Source organism: Scaptodrosophila lebanonensis, unplaced genomic scaffold (assembly GCF_003285725.1).
Source record: "Scaptodrosophila lebanonensis strain 11010-0011.00,11010-0021.00 unplaced genomic scaffold, SlebRS2 tig00000359-arrow-arrow-pilon, whole genome shotgun sequence".
In the NCBI taxonomy this organism is placed as follows: Eukaryota; Metazoa; Arthropoda; class Insecta; order Diptera; family Drosophilidae; genus Scaptodrosophila; species Scaptodrosophila lebanonensis.
This window is the reverse complement of record NW_022060660.1, coordinates 129,889-149,114: the sequence shown is the minus strand read 5'-3', so window position 1 is coordinate 149,114 and position 19,226 is coordinate 129,889. Positions and strand designations below refer to the sequence as shown.

At 36.1% G+C, this 19,226-nt stretch overlaps 1 protein-coding gene across 3 annotated transcripts; it reads right to left on the bottom strand.

The window, feature by feature from the left end:
* Nucleotides 1–4,761: 4,761 nt before the first annotated feature.
* LOC115630192 (B-box type zinc finger protein ncl-1) lies at nucleotides 4,762–18,907 on the bottom strand. 3 transcript variants are annotated; one of them, XM_030526758.1, is made up of 8 exons: nucleotides 18,771–18,907; nucleotides 13,714–14,092; nucleotides 12,253–13,657; nucleotides 9,040–11,279; nucleotides 7,259–7,778; nucleotides 7,026–7,189; nucleotides 6,725–6,957; nucleotides 4,762–5,732 (listed from the first exon to the last, which is right to left on the bottom strand). In XM_030526758.1, exons 3-8 carry the CDS (start codon nucleotides 12,789–12,791, stop codon nucleotides 5,628–5,630), a joined length of 3,801 nt encoding a protein of 1,266 aa, XP_030382618.1. In that variant the 5' UTR covers nucleotides 12,792–13,657; nucleotides 13,714–14,092; nucleotides 18,771–18,907; the 3' UTR covers nucleotides 4,762–5,627. The 3 variants fall into 3 exon arrangements, with proteins under 3 accessions (XP_030382618.1, XP_030382617.1, XP_030382619.1); XM_030526757.1 differs by having other exon boundaries at nucleotides 12,253–14,092; XM_030526759.1 differs by having other exon boundaries at nucleotides 7,259–7,727; nucleotides 12,253–14,092.
* Between the last annotated feature and the right edge of the window lie 319 nt (nucleotides 18,908–19,226).

The window sequence follows — 19,226 nt, the reverse complement described above, 5'->3', positions numbered from 1 at the left end:
ATTATTAATATTAAGGTTTAGTAAAAGGTTTTGCTGCTTGTTCGTTATTTTAAATTTTGTTTTTGTTTTCCATTAAAATGGGTTTTAAAAATATGCATTTACTTAGGTTTGTGTGTGGTTTCTTTTAGTAAACAAATAAATACACTTCTTCCCATTTGCATTTTTACAGTACGTAGTTGGTTTGTAGTTGTTGTTGCTTTTGTTGTTGTTAATAAGTTATGCATTTATAATAATAATTGTTTGTTTGTTGTATATATAAAAAATCTTTGGCAGCATCTTCATGTTTCATTTCTTTCTTCTTTTTTTTTTACCAATTTCTACTGATTTTCATTGGACTTTTTGCCGAGAAACTTGAGTGTGTTGAATAGAGGAGTGTGGGTGGTGGTGGGTGTGTGAGTGTAGGTGTGTAAGTGTGTGTGATTTGTGTATAAAGTTTGTCAAAATTTATTTAAAAGCTAAACAAAGTAAAATAGGATAGAAATCAATAAAAAGAAGAAATAGGTGGAAAGCGTTATCAATTGTTATACGCAACAATGGTATAGAATAATTGTTTAAAATTACAAAATAATATGCCTTTTTATTCTTGCTTTCAATTCGTTTCATTCTCCATTTTGTTTCTTTTTCTTCTGCTTTTGTTTATTGCTTCTTGCAGCTTTAAGCCACAATAACGAACTCAAAAGGTAGAAGGTGAACACAAAAGCGGCTGCAGTGCCAAGCAAATGTAGGGGGAGGGGCAGGTGGCAACTGTTATATTTCTATTAATTGCATACACACACATGTATATAAAACTGTGTATTTGTGGGTGTGTGCGGGCGTTTGTTTTTTTTCGATCTAAGTTGACTAGCAACTGGCATATGGCTTTGAAAAAAGATATTGTTTTTGAAATTTTTTTTTAGAAATTTATCTGTTATACAGACGATTATCTACTGTCCTTTGCAAACTGTGCGCAGTGCTATATAAGCTGTAATACACTGTGCTATAGAAACTAGTACGGGCAAGCTGTTATACACTTTTTTACAGCTATGGAAGCTTGTGTGCATTTATTGTTATTTTGAGTTATTTGGCCCGCCAGAACACCCCCCTTTTTTGCTAGCCACCTCGCCACCATTGCATGCCATTTAGCTAAACATAAGTTTCGTAAATAGTTAACTACATAATGTATATATTTTTGCTAACTGTTTTTTTTCTTTAAAACTATGAATTCATATCGCTTTTTATATTTTATTTGTTTTTTTTTTTTTAGATAATAATCTCAACTAAATTGTAAATTTCATTTAAACTTAAGCACATTTTAAAAATTTGTATGCAATAAGAGAAAATTTGTTTGTTTTTGTTTTTTGTTTTGTTTTGTTTGTTTTTGGAAAAATGATTTTATAAACGCATTACATCATCATCATATTATTGTTTAATATCGTGTTCGGTCTCTCATTAACTGCTAAATTGATTTGAAAACGTATATATATGTATATTGTTTAGAACATTGTCGCAGAACTAAAAACAAAATCATAATCGTACTGATAATAATAATAATAACAATAATAAATGTTAAAAATAAAAGCGTGTGGAATTACAATTTCATCTTGAAGGCTTCTTTTAAACACTAGAAACAAATGTAAAATATAATTTTTTTTAAAAATTTGGCATTTTTTTCATAATTTTCTTGAATTTTCATGATTTGTATAACAGAGTTTTTGTAAACAGAGATTTCACAAAGAGGCATAGGTGCAGAGAAAACAACATGTTCGAAATGTGTTCTCATCATTGTGTTGTGTTGTTTTAATACTTTCTTGTTGACACAAAACAAATAAGTAGAAAACAAAGTAGGAATATAATCTATATGTATAAATATATATATATATAGACAGAAAAAAAAAATGTGTACATAAATGAGGAGAAAACAAAACTCTAAGTAAATTCACTAAGCACAGAACTTGAGGCTCTTCTTTGGCGCGCTCAATAGAAATTACAAATACAAATAAAGCGGCAATTATTAATTACATAATTATAACATAATTATTACTCTTAGGTGGTTACAGCGAGTGGTAAACAAACAAAAAAATAAATGATGTATTATAGTTTAATGATAAAACTAAAAATTATATTTCAACAGCCAAATTGTTCACAAAAAATTGCATTTTTTCTTTCTCTCTTTCTCTTTCATTCTCTTAAAACAACTTTGGGGATTTCAAGTGTTTTTTGTTTTTTTTTTTTAAATTAATAGTTTGATTTTCTTTTTTTTTTTAAATACACATTTAAGTTTTGTAGTTAGACAACAAAATCAAAAGCGCTTTCTTTCTTTTAAAACTTATATAGGCTTTTCTTTTGTATATAGTAGTTAAATGTTTGTTTGTTGGTTTGTATGTATAAGAGCGTAGGTAGCGTAATATATAATGTATGTATACATGTATAGATTTATAAAAATATGTGTGTAGCCTCGCACGTGACAAAATAAAAACAGAAGAGAAAATAATGATTACACAGCGTTGACAAATTAACTTCACGTTTCAACTATGAAAAGATTTTTCAACTTAAATGGCTAAAATACAAAATTGCAAACATTGTTAAAACTAAACAAGTTACTCTGTGGGTGTCGATGATGTGCGGGGCTCGGCCGACGCACTAAAACGTATAATTAAAATCTAAACTATAAAAAAAAGTATACTATATATAAATGACAAGATTAAAACGGTTTTCAAGAATTTTCGCTTCGCAACAACATATGTGAGTAACAAAACACAAAAAAAAACCACAGAAATGTCGGTAAAACTTCAATTAAATGGCTTATGTCGGACATAAACGTTATAGTTGTAGTTAAATGATACATTAATTGCTAAAATGTGTTTTATGAAGTGTTATAGAACTATATGTTTATATGTATCGCATTAATCTTCATTTAGCGTCGTTTGCTCTTACTAAAAATATTCGTTGTTATTATTGTATAGTTTTCTTCTTCTTGTTTTTTCGAAAGTAAATACGCAAAACTGTAATGTAATGTTAATGTGTGTGGGTGTGTTTGTGTGTGTGTATGGGCATGTATTATAGCCTAATGTTAAAAATAATATGTAGTTCACATAATGTTTGTAGCTCAAAAATAAATTGCCATTTACACATAAAAATTCACAAAAGAGAACAACAAAAATAAGAATAGTTCTAATTACAAGAATTAATAGCAATAATAATAATGATAATAGTCATAATAATCATATAAACAGTTAAAACTGTTATAAAATATAATGTCTTGGGAGTAAACCAGCCTTATATTGTATTACAACGGGAAAGAATTATATATATATATATATATGTATGTTTGCAGATATATATATATATATATATATGTTGCATACATATACACATCTATGTGTGTTTTGTTGTATATAAGCAAAAGGAATATCGTTTAACATTGTAAATATATAGAACTTTACGATATTATTTGTTTATTATAGTTATTACTTTTCCTTCATTATTTATTATTATTTTTAGTTTTGCCAAATGCTCTTGCTTTGCTTTTTGTTATTAATATTATCGTGTGTGTTTTTGTTTGCATTTGGTTTGTTAGCTTTATAAAATGTGTTGTTGAACGCATTGAAAGCATATTATTTATATATATGGTATACACATATATGCATACACATATCTAAGAGTGTTATTATTATTATTATTAACATATTATGTATATATATTCGTTTATTTAGTTATTATGCACAGCGATGGAAAAAAAGACTGCCTATATACACTGATCGCTGCTTTATATATACATATATGTATATACCAATATATATGTATATGCTTTTTATGTGTATTGTTCGTATGTAGGTAGGTAGGTATATACATATATATATATATATATATATGTATATATATATGGCAAAATTCATTTTCATTTTTCACACATATGTTTAAGATATTTAAATATATACATATACACATATATATTCATTGATTTATATGTATGTATAAATAGATATCACCTTACAATAGCAGCATTAAGAAAACCTAAACAGTTTTTTGTTTTTATAAACTACGTGTTGTTAATTATTATTGCCTATTTTGTTTTTTGCAACGACGCCTCAACAAATTGTCCACAATTTTTGAAAGTTTCAGTTATGATTACATTTCTTGTTTATATTTAAGATTTCCTCCTCAATCGATGTAAATGTGCACAAAAGGCGCAACTTTTACATTCCTATATATATACACATATATAGACTTGTATACTTATATAGATATATATCCGCGCATATATATGCGTGCTTCGTTATTTTTGTTTTATATACTATATATATGTATATAAAAAAAAAGAAAAATCGAGACTGGAAGGGTATGCACAAAAAGCTAATCGGTCGATATAACATTGTATATGTCTATATATATAGTTAATAAGTAACATGTGGTGTCTGTGTATGTGTGTGTTTTTTTTTTTTTTTTTGTGTGTGTGTCTAGTGTATGACAGTTTTAACAAAGAACATAAATACAAACAATTCAAAGAAGTTAAAAAACTTGTTGAAAATATATGGTATGTATATATCAAGATTTCTCTACTCTTGTAAAATTTTCATTTTAGTTTTTACAAGGTTGTTGTTGTTTGTTTGTTGTTTAAATTGGAGATCAAGAATAGTAGAGTTGCAATTTCTTGTTGTTGTTGTTGATGATGATGTTGTTTTGTTGTTGTTTTGTTGTTGTCTCGCGGCACAGCTTTAACGTTTTGGTGGTTTTTGAGATTCTTAACACTTTCTTTGCCTTTCTCTTGCTTACTACGGAAAATTGTTTTTACTTTTTATTAATTATAAATTTAAAATTATAAATTAATGTGTGTTATTTACAAGACAACGTTGTTGGTAATTGTTGTCGCAATATTTCCCTAAATAATGCGACATTTTTCAACTGCTTGTTATTATTTTCTTTCTGTTTTGTTGATGTTTGTTTTGCACACCGTGGTTGTTGTTCTTGTTGTTATTTACAAAACAACGTTGTTGGCAATTGTTGTCGCAATATTTCTCTAAATAATACGACACTTTTCAATTGCTTGTTATTATTTTCTTTCTGTTTTGTTGATGTATGTTGTGCACACCGAAGTTGTTGTTCTTGTTGTTATTTAGAAAGCAACGTTGTTGGCAATTGTTGTCGCAATATTTCTCTAAATAATACGACATTTTTCAATTGCCTGTTATTCTTTTCTTTCTGTTTTGTTGATGTTTGTTTTGCACACCGTAGTTGTTGTTCTTGTTGTTATTGATGTTGTTGTTACTCTAGTTTCTCATTTACAATGGCGGCGGCGTCTCGGCTTTGTTGTTGCTGTTGGGCAAATCGGCATCATTATTATTATTGCTGCTATTGTTGTTGATGTTGTTGCTGGAATTATTGCTATTGTTGTTGTTGCTGCTGCTTTCGAAACTGCTGTTATTGTTGTTGTTTTGTTTCCTGCATGAGAGTCCGTTGATGCATCGGCTGCTATGCGCAATCCTATAGCTATTGCCATTGTTGACTTCACTTGTTTTCTGTTGCTGCTGTTGTTGTTGTTGTTGATGTTGTTGCTGCCGACGGCAACCATAAATTTTACCCGATGAGTATTTGTAATTATATTTGTTCATATCGACAGCTGGACGATTGTTTCGCGCTTTGATTTGCAATCAGTGAACATAGAGGGTATTCAAAACTAATACATGATGATTGTTCTTAGCCAGGGTTACCACATAGCCTTCGGAGGTGATTTTCAAACCGCAACATCGTGAAACCTGTAACAACAAACATATTTATCAATCCAAAAAAATAATAACAAATGTACTAATTTTCAAACTAAATTCAACATTATTGGTGCAATCGTTCCCATATGGCATCTAGCTATATAGTGACACTTTAAAAAACTTGTAAATACAACCTTTATTTACGATGTCCTCACAAAGAGTGCACCGATTTCATTGTAACTTTAATATATAGTCTGACATTGCATAATACTAATAGAAACTAAATTTGTTTGGTACTGAAACTGATTTTCCCAGCGATAGTTCCTATGGCGGCTATATAAAATAATGCAGCTATATATGGTTTGTACTAAACTTGATGTGCATGTCGATAATACAACCCAGCTTGCCAAATTTGAAAGCCCTAGCTATTATAATAATTCAAAAGTTGACGTTCATACAGACGGACATACATTGGAGTAACGAAATAAATGGGTTCTGACACACCTCTCTCGGCTTTTCTAGTATTTTTCCGCTTAACAGGTATTTGTTATATTTATATATCTCCATATATATACTTTTTATAGCTTGTGGGCGTATTTTTAAAATCGAACACACATAGCTATGACTAAATGGACTCAGCCACGCATCTTCTACTTGATATTCGTTCACCTTTTAATTACTGACTGGGTGTATACATATTTGAGTCTGTATATACATATTTCTTTCCTTTTAATTACTAACTGGGTGTATAAATATTTCAGTCCAATAGTTTTCTACAATCGGTAGAAGCAAAAAGTTGTATTATATGTCAACAATCAATTAATCTATATATAAGTAACCGATACGATTATATATTTGAAATACTTCTGATCTCATACTGGGCTCAGAGCACTGCCACACTTTAATTAATACGCGATTCAATTTCCAAAATACTTTAAATGACATTATAGACATATGTGTACATAAAATGTTCTACTATTTTGTGTGAGCAGGATAGAAATACACGTTATAAAAGAATGAGAAAGATAGCATGCGCCACATACCTTAACATGTGGACACTCGAACTCGGACTGGAGGGCGCCCTCGCGCGAATAGCAGGCAACATGGAAGCGATTGCCATGGGAGTCGCCGATGAGCACATCGCCAGCATTCGATATGTCGATGCCATTGGGGAAACAGGTGACCTTTTCGTTCCCAATGCGGTAGAGGAAGGTGCCATCCTCCTGGAAAACGGCCACACAATGGCCCTTAAAGTCGCACACATAGAAATCGTTGTCTGCAGCAGCACAACAAGAAGAAATATTAATATCTATTCAACATTGGAAAAGGAAAACTAGAACATACCGCGTATGGCTATATCAGATGGTTCACGCATATAGTCGCTGCAATCGAACCAACGCACCAATTCACCCTCCTCGGAGATCACAAAAACAGTGGGCGAAACGCTATCGACGGCAACAATATGGCCCTTGGCGGTGACCGCTAATCCAGCCACAATATCGATGTATCTGCAAAGGTGGAATATAGTATAGTATGTATGTGAAAGACCTCAAAAATATGCCAATCTCTCCACATACCTTATGGCTATCTTACGCATGAAGTGGCCGCACTTGGAAAATATTTGCATACGGGAGCGCTCATTGCCGCGATCACAAACCACGAATTTTCCATTGTTGTGCATGACAGCCACCTTGCGGGGATACCAGAGTTGGCCCTCCTCCTTGCCGGCGACACCGAACTGAAACTTAAGAGCACCCATCTTATCGAACACCTCGATGCGATGATTATTCGTATCGGCGACAATGATTTCCTCATCCACGCCCAGACAAAAGCCATGCGGTGAATTGAATTGACCTTTCGCTGTGCCCAGAGAGCCAAATTTGCAGCGTATTTGCATCGGTGTGGCTTTGTTGCGACCGGTAACAACACTGGTGGTGCCCGGTGGTGCTACAGCATGGAAATTATTAAGGCCCATATCCTCGACACCACCTACAATCGGATTGAGAGTCTGTAGATTGGGCGATGTGGCCGCCGGCATACAGAAATCTGTCAAAATACAATCAATGCACGATGAGCCGTCATCGTTATTGAGGTCGTCTGTGGTTTAGTGGTGAGTGGTTGTTGGGTGGTGTGTTGTGTTGTCATGATTGTTGAAGGAAGAAGTCGTTGTTGTTGTCGTCGTTGTCGTTTGGGTGTTGAATTTTGTGGTTACAAAAATATATATAAAAGAATAAATAAATAAAATAACGAACAAAATAAAAAATAAATCATACATTTCAAATAAAAACCACAAAAATATAAGTTCTTACTTCGGCATGCCGAATAATATATATAGTATGTATTTTAGAGTCACATTATCTTCCATACAATAATCTAGATTAGCTTTATAATCATTAATGGTTAAGTATACTAGGCTAAGCAACTTTAAAATATGACAATCCTATCTTTAATAACAGCATAATTGTCTCAAGAGTTGCATATTTGTATTTCAAGAAACAAACTTATTAATGAAATATTAAGCAATTATATCACTCACTAGAGTTTATTTCCAAAAGAACTCTAACTACTGGAAAATCGAAAACTGACCTAAAACTTACTGAAAGCACAATTAGGAACGAGAACAAAAAAGATTAAAGCAATCATTTTTGCATATCCCGTTCGAATGAAGTATTTACCCATTTGGTGGATAAATTTTTCAATATACATTTCATTTATTGGAAGGGATATTAAAAATCATACTTAATATCTTTCCAAAGATAGAAAGAGAGTTCTTAACATGTTTACTCACAGAAATCATTACTGAACTGTTGACCAATTCAAAAATATGTGGACCCCAATTTTCACCTATTTTAATCGAGAATTTGTACAAATTTGTACAAGAGCATTCAATATATGAAAATAATATTGCTATGATTTATTGCGTATAAGGGTGTTCAGAAACTATAGAAAAATAAATTAATTTTCACGTCAATAATTAACAGATTATTTTCCCATAACAACGCTGATTAGCTTTCGCTTTTAGGTAAAAATGATTTCCCACCATTAGAGTATTGATCGGACTTTTCACCCACTTTGGAGTCGAAATTTGCAAATGAACTTTTGATTATCTTTAATTTATACTTTGTAGAAGATATATATATTATATAAAGAATACCAGAATGTTGCTGAACAGTAAACTTTGATAGTATTTACACCCACATTGAAGTCGAATTGTTCACTAATTAAAATGTTCAATCTGTTAGCTAGTCAGTGAGGACAAATAGATTTATATACAACTCAAGAGGTTGTGGAGTATGTATCCAAACGGTGACTAATCAGCTTTAAAAAAGCTACAGATTTAAATTTATTTTCTACTCACCATTATTGTTAAGGCCGAGCTTGGCCAGAGCCTGCAGATTGTTGAGCGCTCGCTGGTCACCGGATAGTATGTCGGCCAGTGTAATCGGTTGTGTGGGCGTAACTGCCGAGGCCGGCATGACAGCATTCTGATGATGAGCGGCAGTACCGCTGTTGGCCACCTGATTGGGACTGCCGACGGCGAGGGCATCGTTCAGTGTATCAGGGATGGAGTTCTCATTGAGACTGGCCAGACGGGACAAATTATACTCAAGCATGCTGAATGGAGGCGGCGGACCACCGACAGAATTGCTACCATTGATGGCCAGCGCACCATTCATGCCACTGCCGCCCATATTGGCCAGATTGTTGAGCCCGTTGAGGCCAGATATGCCAGCAGTATTGCCGGAAGCAGCGGCAGCGGCTGCTGCAGCCGCAACAGCAGCGGCCGGATGCAGCGCACCCGCCTGCCCAGTCTGAAGATTAACGTGTCCAGCTTGCTGCTGGACCTGTACAATGCCCTGGGCGGTCACGATTTGTGCAATTTGTTGTGGCACCGGCTGCTGTTGTGGCTGTTGTTGCACGGTAAGTGGGCCACCAGCATGGGATTGCAATGCCTGCTGCTGTTGCTGTTGTTGCTGCTGCTGGTGTTGTTGTTGCTGCTGATGCTTTTGTTGTTGGACTTGCTGCTGTTGTTGCTGATGTTGTTGCTGCTGTTGGTGTTGCTGCTTCTGCAGTGCCTGAACTTGAGGGTGGGCCTGTGCCGGCACCTGCTGCGGCTGCGGTATGGAGGGCTGTGGCTGTACCTGCGGCATCTGTGCCTGCTGCGGCGAATCTGGTGGCAATGTGCTCATCATGGAGTAGTTGGTCATAACTGACGTGTCACCGTCAAAGGAGCTCTGCAGCGATGAGGGCAACGAGATGGGACTGAAGCCGGCGGCCGAACTGAGACGACCTTGTACTGAATTGTTGCCCCCGGAGGCGGACGACGCTGCTGCCGCCGCTGCACTAGCAGCACTGCGGTTTAAAAGTAAACCACTATGCGCCAGATTCGGTGGCAGATTCGGCGGTAGTTGGTACTCCTTTTGTATTACGGCCTCAGTGCGAAATTTTCCAAACACATCGCGCGCAAATTGTTCAAATTTCTCTGGTTTCGTGTCGAACTCAAGCATATAGTTGACATCGCAACGGGGCGTGTGTTCCATCAGATATTGACACTGGGAACTAATGACTGGTTTCATGAGCAGAAACTCAACGGCATTGGCCTTGTCAACGGCACGCTGACCAAATTTTGCAGCATCCTCCAGCCGGCCCATATTGTTCTCCAATCCCTGCATCATATCCATAATCTTGAGCTCCCGTTCCGAATGAAGACGACCCAGCTCGGTCAGCAATTCATCTCGTATGGTCTCCAGCAATCGTTTATAGTTAACATACGCTTCATCGATCTGTTGACGGACGTTGTCGTGTTGGCTCTGCAGTTCCGTTAAAGCACTGGTTAGGTTGGAGCCGGCATCGTTACAATAAAGAGCCTTCTTCATTGTTTCACGGATCGTCTGCTCCATATCGGCGCGCACTGATTGCTCGGCCACACAGGCCGTATCATAGTGGTGATCGTTCCCTTTATGCTCGCTAAGCAAGCAATCATTGCAGGTGGGAACCTGGCAGGTGAAGCAGTAGTATTTGAGATTCTCATTGATGTGCGTGCGGCAGCAGATGGGTTTGTGTATGATTAGCTTATCCTGCACATTCTTCTGCAGATCCTCGATGCGCACCACCTGATGATTTTCGAAACAACACATATATTTGTGGGCATTATCGCAGCCGTTGCACAAAAAATTAGCGCAATCATTGCAACGGGAAATGGCATCCTCCTTGCTCTTGCACGATGTGCAGGGTATATGCTCCGATTCCAGATTCGATAGGTCAAGTATGTTTGTTAAAATGTAGTCACAGGTCAGACCCTTAATGCCACGCGGCCCCAGCTGTGTTGGTTGCTTGCAAGCAGGACACTCTAGCAAACTGGAAGCGCCTCCATTTCCGTTACATCCATTACCTGTCGATGCTGTTGAATGCAAACGCTGTTGATGCTCACTGCCATCGAATGAGGCCGACGAGGCGGCCGAGGAGAGCGAAGCAGCCGGCGAATTGGAGCCGCGCGTTCCATGCCCCATCATTGCATCCTTGGCCAGCAAGCTCTGTAGACAGTCTTCGCAGAAGACGTGCAGGCACGCGAGTATGCGCGGCATAACCAAACGAGAGCTTAAACAAAATATCAAATATAATATTAATATTTAGCAATTAGACTCCAATAAACCGTTATTTTTCGAAACAGTTAACACCAACAAAATGTAAATCCTTTTTTATTTCTGTAACTTACAAAATCGCTTATTAATTGAACATTTTAGAAAACTTCCCTTCAAAACTAAAAAAAGTTATTAAAAAAAACATGAAATGAATTAATTTAATTAAATAATAAATATTCAATCCAATCCAGAGGGTAAAAGGCTATACTAGTTTTGTGCGAATTTGAGTTTTTTTTTTCATTTTCCTTTTTTGTGGAGAGTACAGGGTATTTAAAAGAAGCTCGCTCGACTTTAGCGTTCTGTCTTGTTTTTAATTCAAACAATAACATGTTTTTATACTTTCAATTAAACAAATTAATATTTTACATGCGATTATAGTCAAACTTGGTTTTTGTATTCTAAGTAACAATACTGCATTTGCAGTTTTTTTTAACTTTTCTTGGGCTTTCCTGTAGAATATACATATGTTTATGTATTTAGCTGCTCATTTGATTTTATTCTAGCGTTTAAAAAGTTGTATTTCGAAAACTCAAAAAGAAACTTCTGAAAAACAAAGTTGTAAGAGTTTCTAGAATCTTCAACATTTCCAAATTGATAAATGAATTTCAAACTTTCTTTATCATTAATATCATGAAAAATATTCCCACTATCAAATTTAATATATTACTTTTCTTCCATTCCTAAATTACGCTATGCAGTTGGTTTTCTTTTTTTTTTTTTAATACATGTGCTGTGGAAAAGTTGATGAAAATATTTAAAGAGAAAACTAAATTGTTATCGACCAGATGGAAATATTTGTGACTGGAATAAATGAGCTTGAATTCGAAAATAAATCATATTTAATGGCAATAGATTCGTGTAACAACCCTTCAATGCATCGCCGAGTGTTGTGTTTACAGTTATCTCTAGTTAATTAATGGTCCACTCACTTGCATAGTTTGCACAGCTTATCGGCATCCTTAATGGATGCGCACGAGTCCTCCAGCGAGTCCAGCTCAGTGGCGCTCTTTCCATCGAATGTATGATTTAATTCCTGGCTGCAGCTGCTGCTATCGACATCGATCACCAAACCTAGGCCCGATGAGGTCGAATTAGCCGTCGATGGTGCCGTTGAGACAGATGAGGTAATCGATGCGGCAGATCCAATGCTAGATGATGAAACATTGGCCACATCGATGCTGCCCACCGTGCTCCCCTTGCCCGTATCGGAGTCTATTGCCGAGGATGAATTGCTGCTGGTGCTGCTTGTGCTGCTCGTATTGCTCAAATCGGAATCCTCGAGGAGCACCGAAGACGATGTTGAATCGTCGCATAGCGTTGTCAAAGAAGTTCGATGCTGCTGCGGCAGTTGTTGTTGTTGTTGCTGCTGCTGCGGCTGCTGCTCTTCTGCTTGAGAAGCCGCCAATTTGCTAACGCCAATGTTGACGCCGCCGCCAGCAGCGCTGGCGTGTTCATCCATTGTGGTCATTTCGCCAATTGTTGGCACTCGCAGCGTTTATTTGTTTGTCTCAAACAACAACCAACAATTAATAATAATATTAACAACAGCAAATTGTATATCGACTGCGGCTCTGACTGTGGCTCTGCTTTCTTTACTTCTTTCTTCTTATTTGTTGTTATTCTTGCTCTCAATTACTATTCTTCTCGTTCTTCTTTTCTTTACTATTGCGGTTTTCGTTGTGCGAGTAGTGAGTTGACTGTTGATCGGTTGTGTGTGAGACTATATGTGTGTGTGTGTGAATGTAGATGTGATTTTCTTATTATTTTGTGAGTTGGTGTGGTGGGAAAATTCGTTGAAACTGTCGCTGATTTAGTCGCTTGCCAACAATTATAACGGGACAATGGACAAAAACAATTTGTGGTTGTATGCGTGTGTTGTATTGCAATTTTTAAAAATTATGCATGTACATTTATGTTTATACGACACATAATAATAATAATACCATGGAATTTTGAAGCTCGCTGATTTTTTTCTGCCAGCGTCTGCGACCGCGGCTCGCTCTCACTTTTCTGTGTTTTTTATTGTTTGTTTGTTTTTTCCCCTCCTTTTTACTTATTCTCTTAAAACTTTTCAATACTTTATGCTTACGCTAATAATAATTTTGTTGTTGTTTTGGTTTGGTTCTGTTGTATTATTTATTGCGTTTAGTTTTGTATTCCACTTTATTATTATCCTCGTTGCATTGTTTGCGATACTGCTGTCGTTATCATTTCAAAAGTAACTGTTGAGTTTGTCTGTTGAGTGTTCTTGTTGTTGTTGTTTTTTTGGTGTTTTTTATGCCACAAGCAATTTTGAATGATGCTCTTCTCTCAACGTACAGCAAACAACAACCGCTTGTGACGATTATATTATTACAATAATAATAATAATAATTACAGACCACACATACGTTTATTATTATCGCTCCTCCTGCTTCGTCGCTCCCGCGCTCTCACACACATATACAAGCAAAATATAACTGCGACTCTATCTGCATTCTTTTATTCTTCGTCAAACGAAGAGGCCAAAAATATCAAATTTTTGTTGTTTGTTGCTGCTGCTTTTGATTTTGATCAAAAATCCTGGACTAGAAGATAATTCGCTGTCGCTTCTCGCTGCTTTGCCACTTACTGTTGTTGTTGTTCCTGTTCTTGCAGTTGTTGCTCTCTTTGTTAATTTTGCTTCTGCTGCTGGAGGTCTTTATACTTTTGTGTGGGCTCGCAATCCGATTTAATAATAAGTGATGACCCTGACATAGACGACGACGAAAAAACGACGACGAAAACGCTCTACGCGAAATTTTTTTTTAAAAAAGATTGAAAATATAATTTTGTTAAAAAAGGTGCACGTGTTTTAGTTTGTTAATGTTTTTAAATTTTTTGCAAACAAAAAAATACAGTAAAAAATAACGATATATAAACTTTTTGCCAATCTGGCAACGCTGTAAAAAACTTGCAATTGCTTAAAATAGAACGGAACGACTAACGACTACTATTACTATTACAACTACATAACCCCTAAGACCGAATCCCTAAGCCGAAATGCACGCGCAAACGAATTTCCTAATCCCTAAAAATATATATACGTAAATATTTACATATATATGTCTAAAAATAAACAGAAATAACTAAATGTTTCGAACGAATGCAAATGTTTTGAATACTAAGTAAATGATAAAATGTTTGGGAAAGGGGAGGCATTCATACATACATATTCACACATACAGTGTATATCGGCTAATGGCTGTAACTAATTACATTCATATTATATATAAATACATATTCGTATATTAACAGTTAGGAGAAGGATATATGATCATTTTCATTTCTTTTATATAAGTTGTGAAAGTTGTGTTGGCGTAAGCGCAACTCTTACTGGAATATGAAATTTCATTTTTAATACGATTGGAACAATCTTTAAAAAGGTCCTTCACATAATAATGTCATTATTGTATTTTCATTCGATCAATTTTTTCGTAACCAAAATTGGCTTGCTCAAATACTGTGATTACTTTTTTTCACCATTACTATTTATTTATATTTAAATTATTTGATTTAAATATATATATACATATATATCCTTATAAGACCATGCGACTGTTTCACAAAGCTGATATTTACTGTATGTATGTATTTACTTATGTTTGTGCTCAAAAGTTCCCCCCTTCTTGAGTTGTTGTATTGAACAGGTAGGACGCCAAGGCTTATGCAATAGGAGCAGTTTCCTACGCACGTACACACATACGCAAGCTCTTTTATTTGTTGATAGGAAATGAATACTTTTAGGCATTTCCAAAAATGTTACCAACAAGCCGTCGCCCCCAAACCAGACACTAATGGTATTCCAGTGTACATTTAACAATTTACGTTGAAGACGCGTGCCATTAGAGCCGTTAGCGGACGACGACGACGACCGACCACTTGAGCCAGTCCCAAGTAAACGCCCAATACTGTCACATTCATACACAGACACACAAATACATGCAAGCACACATACAAACATACGCGTGGCGCAAAAACGAACGAGAGCGGTGCAGGCTGGACGACGACAGCAGCTGGAGCAGAGTAATAGCTTTACAACACTACATTAGAGGTGGACTTAGGACTGTTTATTTTACAGCGCGGCACGACACAAAGCGAAATTCTTTCATACATTTATAATGGTGCACGTTTTATTACTATTTCAAACAATTTTTTATTTATTATTTAGTGGGAGAAACGCATTTTTATGTCTAAGACTCCAACTAAATTTAAAATAAAAGAAATAAATATATATTTTCCCCATCGGTTCCCCATTAAGCGGTTAGCTTAATTCATGCTAATATAATTGACCAGACTTAATTCTTTCTTTCTTACCTCGCTCAGAGGTTTTTAATAACTATGTACACAATTCTCCACACAAATTTAATTTAGTAGTCAGAATCTTTCCTTTTTCTCTTTTTAAAATGTTTTTTTTTATTTTAATTTTTATTTTTATAAATCACTTTTTTCAAAACCTAATAAATTGTTCTATACGTGTATATGAAGAGAAGTTTTCATTGAATTTTGAAAATTTTACGAGTCCATCTTTGAAAAAATAACGAACGAGAGGCGCGTGCGCCGACGCCTGCGTAGCAATAACAGCCGCAACGTTAGGCGTCGCTGCAAGCTTCGCCAATGTCATTTGCATAGGAGTAGTATTCAACAATTTGGCTATTTTTTTTTATTACCAAATTAATCGACGTTTCTGTTGCCAAGTGTCGTCACCGTCGCTGCACATGGTTTGTCTCACACGCCCACATTTGTTGTCTGTCTATATACGCCTCCCCCCCCCCCCCCCCCACCATACGTCATGACCGCCCGCCCACCACACGACCACATTTGGAGCTTGAGCCAGCAAGGACATTACACGAAAATCCTTGAACAAATTTTTAAAACGTTTTGGATGCATAGACGCCTATTTTTCGCATGACCTGACAAGTGCAAGAGTGTATTGCTTTTGGTGTGACGGTCACTTAATCTCTGTTTCTTCCACACTTCTAGAACTATCGCGTTGAAACTATGCAACGAAGCTTCTATTTGACGTTGGAAAGATAAAAATGCCTGATCAGACTATAATAAAGCTGTCATACAAGTTACATGATTTAGAAAGATGAAACTTAATTGGATATTACGATATTATTTTTGGATTGAAGACGAAATGCGAAAAAAGAGTAACAAAATACTTTCCAATGAAATGAGAATTTAGATGGTATTTTATGTACACAGTTCGCAGACCATGATCAGGTAGGAATATTTGTAAATGTAAGAGTAATATAGCTTCGGAGCAGATGAAAATAATTTCTTTCCTCGCTTTTTGTTGGTTTTATTTTTTAGTGGGCAATTGAGAGGGGGTGTCATGGTGTCGTCTAACCTAAATGGCAGCCCAACAGCTGTGAGTTAGGCCACGGCCACACGCACGCACAGACACAGCCACGCGCACATGGATTTGTATCAGGATACAGCAACAGTGCGACTTACGCGGCTTTGTTAAGAAAAAGCAGAAATGTGATTTATTTTTTCCAGAAAAAATTGTAGATGTAGCGGAAATTCCACAAATTTAAGTACGATTAGGCAGGCCCCTAAACAAAATTCATGCATATGTATGCACATGTAAGTACTAATATAAATATATGTACATACATAATCGTCATTGCTATAGCTTTATGCAACAATGTAATAGAATAAGCTAAATGTAACACTCAACACACATACATACATATGTACTTACATACATACATGCAAACACACACGCTTCATCAGACACACGTGGTAGAGCCAAATCAAAACGTTTTGTTTACGCCTCGGACCAGACGTCAGGCGAGGAGATTGTTTTTGCAACACAACGCGAACTAAACACTAACCTCCTATCACGACTTTGTCAATTCTGTGGTACCGCTGCGCAGCTGTTTTTTTTTTTTTTCATTTCATTTCCTTGCGTACCGACATACTATTTTATTAAACGTAAAATTCTCACGCGACTCGTGGTAAAACGAGACTTGGTATAGCAATAAAACCTGCAACTTTTTTACTCTCACTGCGCAGATACCATTGCATGCAAGCCCTTACATGCATAAGTGCATACACTGATCTTGCACTAAATAAAATCATGTTCATAATCTGTCAACACAAAATACGTACGTTTTCGTACGAAAACTGTGTATGCATAAAGTCGAGTTAAAACTACTTCAATTTAACATAATTGCCACGCAATGGCGTATTGTGACGTCGCATGAAGAGAACACTGAATAACAGATCTGCGCAAAGTTATACCTTCTAGCTACTTTGTACCATGCACGCGACCCACCGTTCCGTCTCTCACTCTCCTCCTTCACCAACTCATCAAAATCCTAGTCAATCGCGACAGTTATTTTGAGCGAGAGAGCTTGCGAGTGCGCATACTCATTCTCGCGGCAAAAATAAAATAAAATATCAGCCGCTGCCACACTCACACGCACACACAATTGCAGACCAACGACGAATCGTTGAAAATTTAATTTCTTTTGAAATATATGAAATTCTATTTTAAAACGCGCTCTTTTTTACACTATTTATGTGCATATTACAAACATTTCGCGCTGCAAATAAAATTAATGTGCTTGTGTTCTGATGCTTTTATTCTAACTGCCCAATTGGTGTTGTTGTTGCTGTTGTTATGGCACACACAAATCATTTGCTTTTAGATTATGGTACTTTCGACCATTATTATTCGATCCTAGAGCACACTTCGAGAATGTCTGCATGTATGTACATACATATGTATGTACGTATTTTTTGGCTTAGTGTCTTTCGAAATTGCTAGAGGGGGAGCTGGGATCCAATTTGGCACTAGGGGTCACCTCATTCACTGTTATAAACCTGTCCTTGAACGCAAATTTCCACTTGAATGTGCTGCTGGCTGGGCAACGACATACAACAACAATAACAGTTATCCTTACGTATTGCAGGAGATTCGCTCCCACCCACGATACCTCTACTAACGACACACTGCATTTTGCAATAGCCCTCTTATTACTTTATTGCATTTCTATAGATTTGTTGGTACCGACCTTTTAATAAATTTTTTACACGTTTTTTTCTGCTAGTTACGATTTAAATTTTTTCGTCGCGCACACACACACAACCACGCACAGCAATAGTGGCCGTTGCCTGCAAAAAAGTTCAACAAAAAAAGCAAGCACCGCTCTTGCGCTCTTCAGCTCTCTCGCTCTTTCCCTCTATAGTACTGCTGATTTTTGCAGCAAATTTTCTTCCTCTTGCAGGTTAAGGCTGCTGCTCTACCTACATTTCTACTTTTCGCACATGATACGTTTATATGTATATGCCTACATCATACATAGGTATATATGTATGCATGTACGTAGATATGTAGTTAAAACTAAAAACGTTCCACGCCGTATAGCATTTGCAAGTTCTTTGTTTAGAATTACAGTTACAAACGCACGCTTACCTTTGCCATTACACATTTAAATTTAATTATTGTATAGTAAACTTCTTCACTTTATTTGGAATGGCAAACGCAGACTACACACACACAAAAAGTCACGACGGCGACTGCGAGTCGAGCGCAACGAGCAGCACACAATAACACTCGGTCCACTCAAGTGAGCGAATGAAAGAGAGAGGGCCGCGCAATAGTTCTTGATGGCCCAGCCAGCAGAGTTTAGATGCGAGACAGTGTTGTGTAAACCAGTGTTATGTAAAGTGTAAAGCCAACAGTTCATTTAATTTTGAAGTATGTATTTATGAACTTTTATTAACAAATAGCTACTTTATTGGCAGCGTTTTAGTTATACTGTTATACATAAAATGTACAAGAGTATATTAGGTTTGCACGAGCTGAAAAATGTAACAGACAAAAAGATGCGTGGAAGACCCCACAAAGTAAGCTCGCGCTCATAAAAAA

Excerpts from the sequence above, each read along its gene's own strand:
- LOC115630192 (XM_030526757.1), bottom strand. The coding sequence starts at position 12,791 with ATGACCACAATGGATGAACACGCCAGCGCTGCTGGCGGCGGCGTCAAC. Across the intron at positions 7,779-9,039 it reads GCTCGGCCTTAACAATAATG|ACGACCTCAATAACGATGAC; the intron begins GTGAGTAGAAAA and ends ACTAAACCACAG. Across the intron at positions 7,190-7,258 it reads ATGCGTAAGATAGCCATAAG|ATACATCGATATTGTGGCTG; the intron begins GTATGTGGAGAG and ends CCACCTTTGCAG.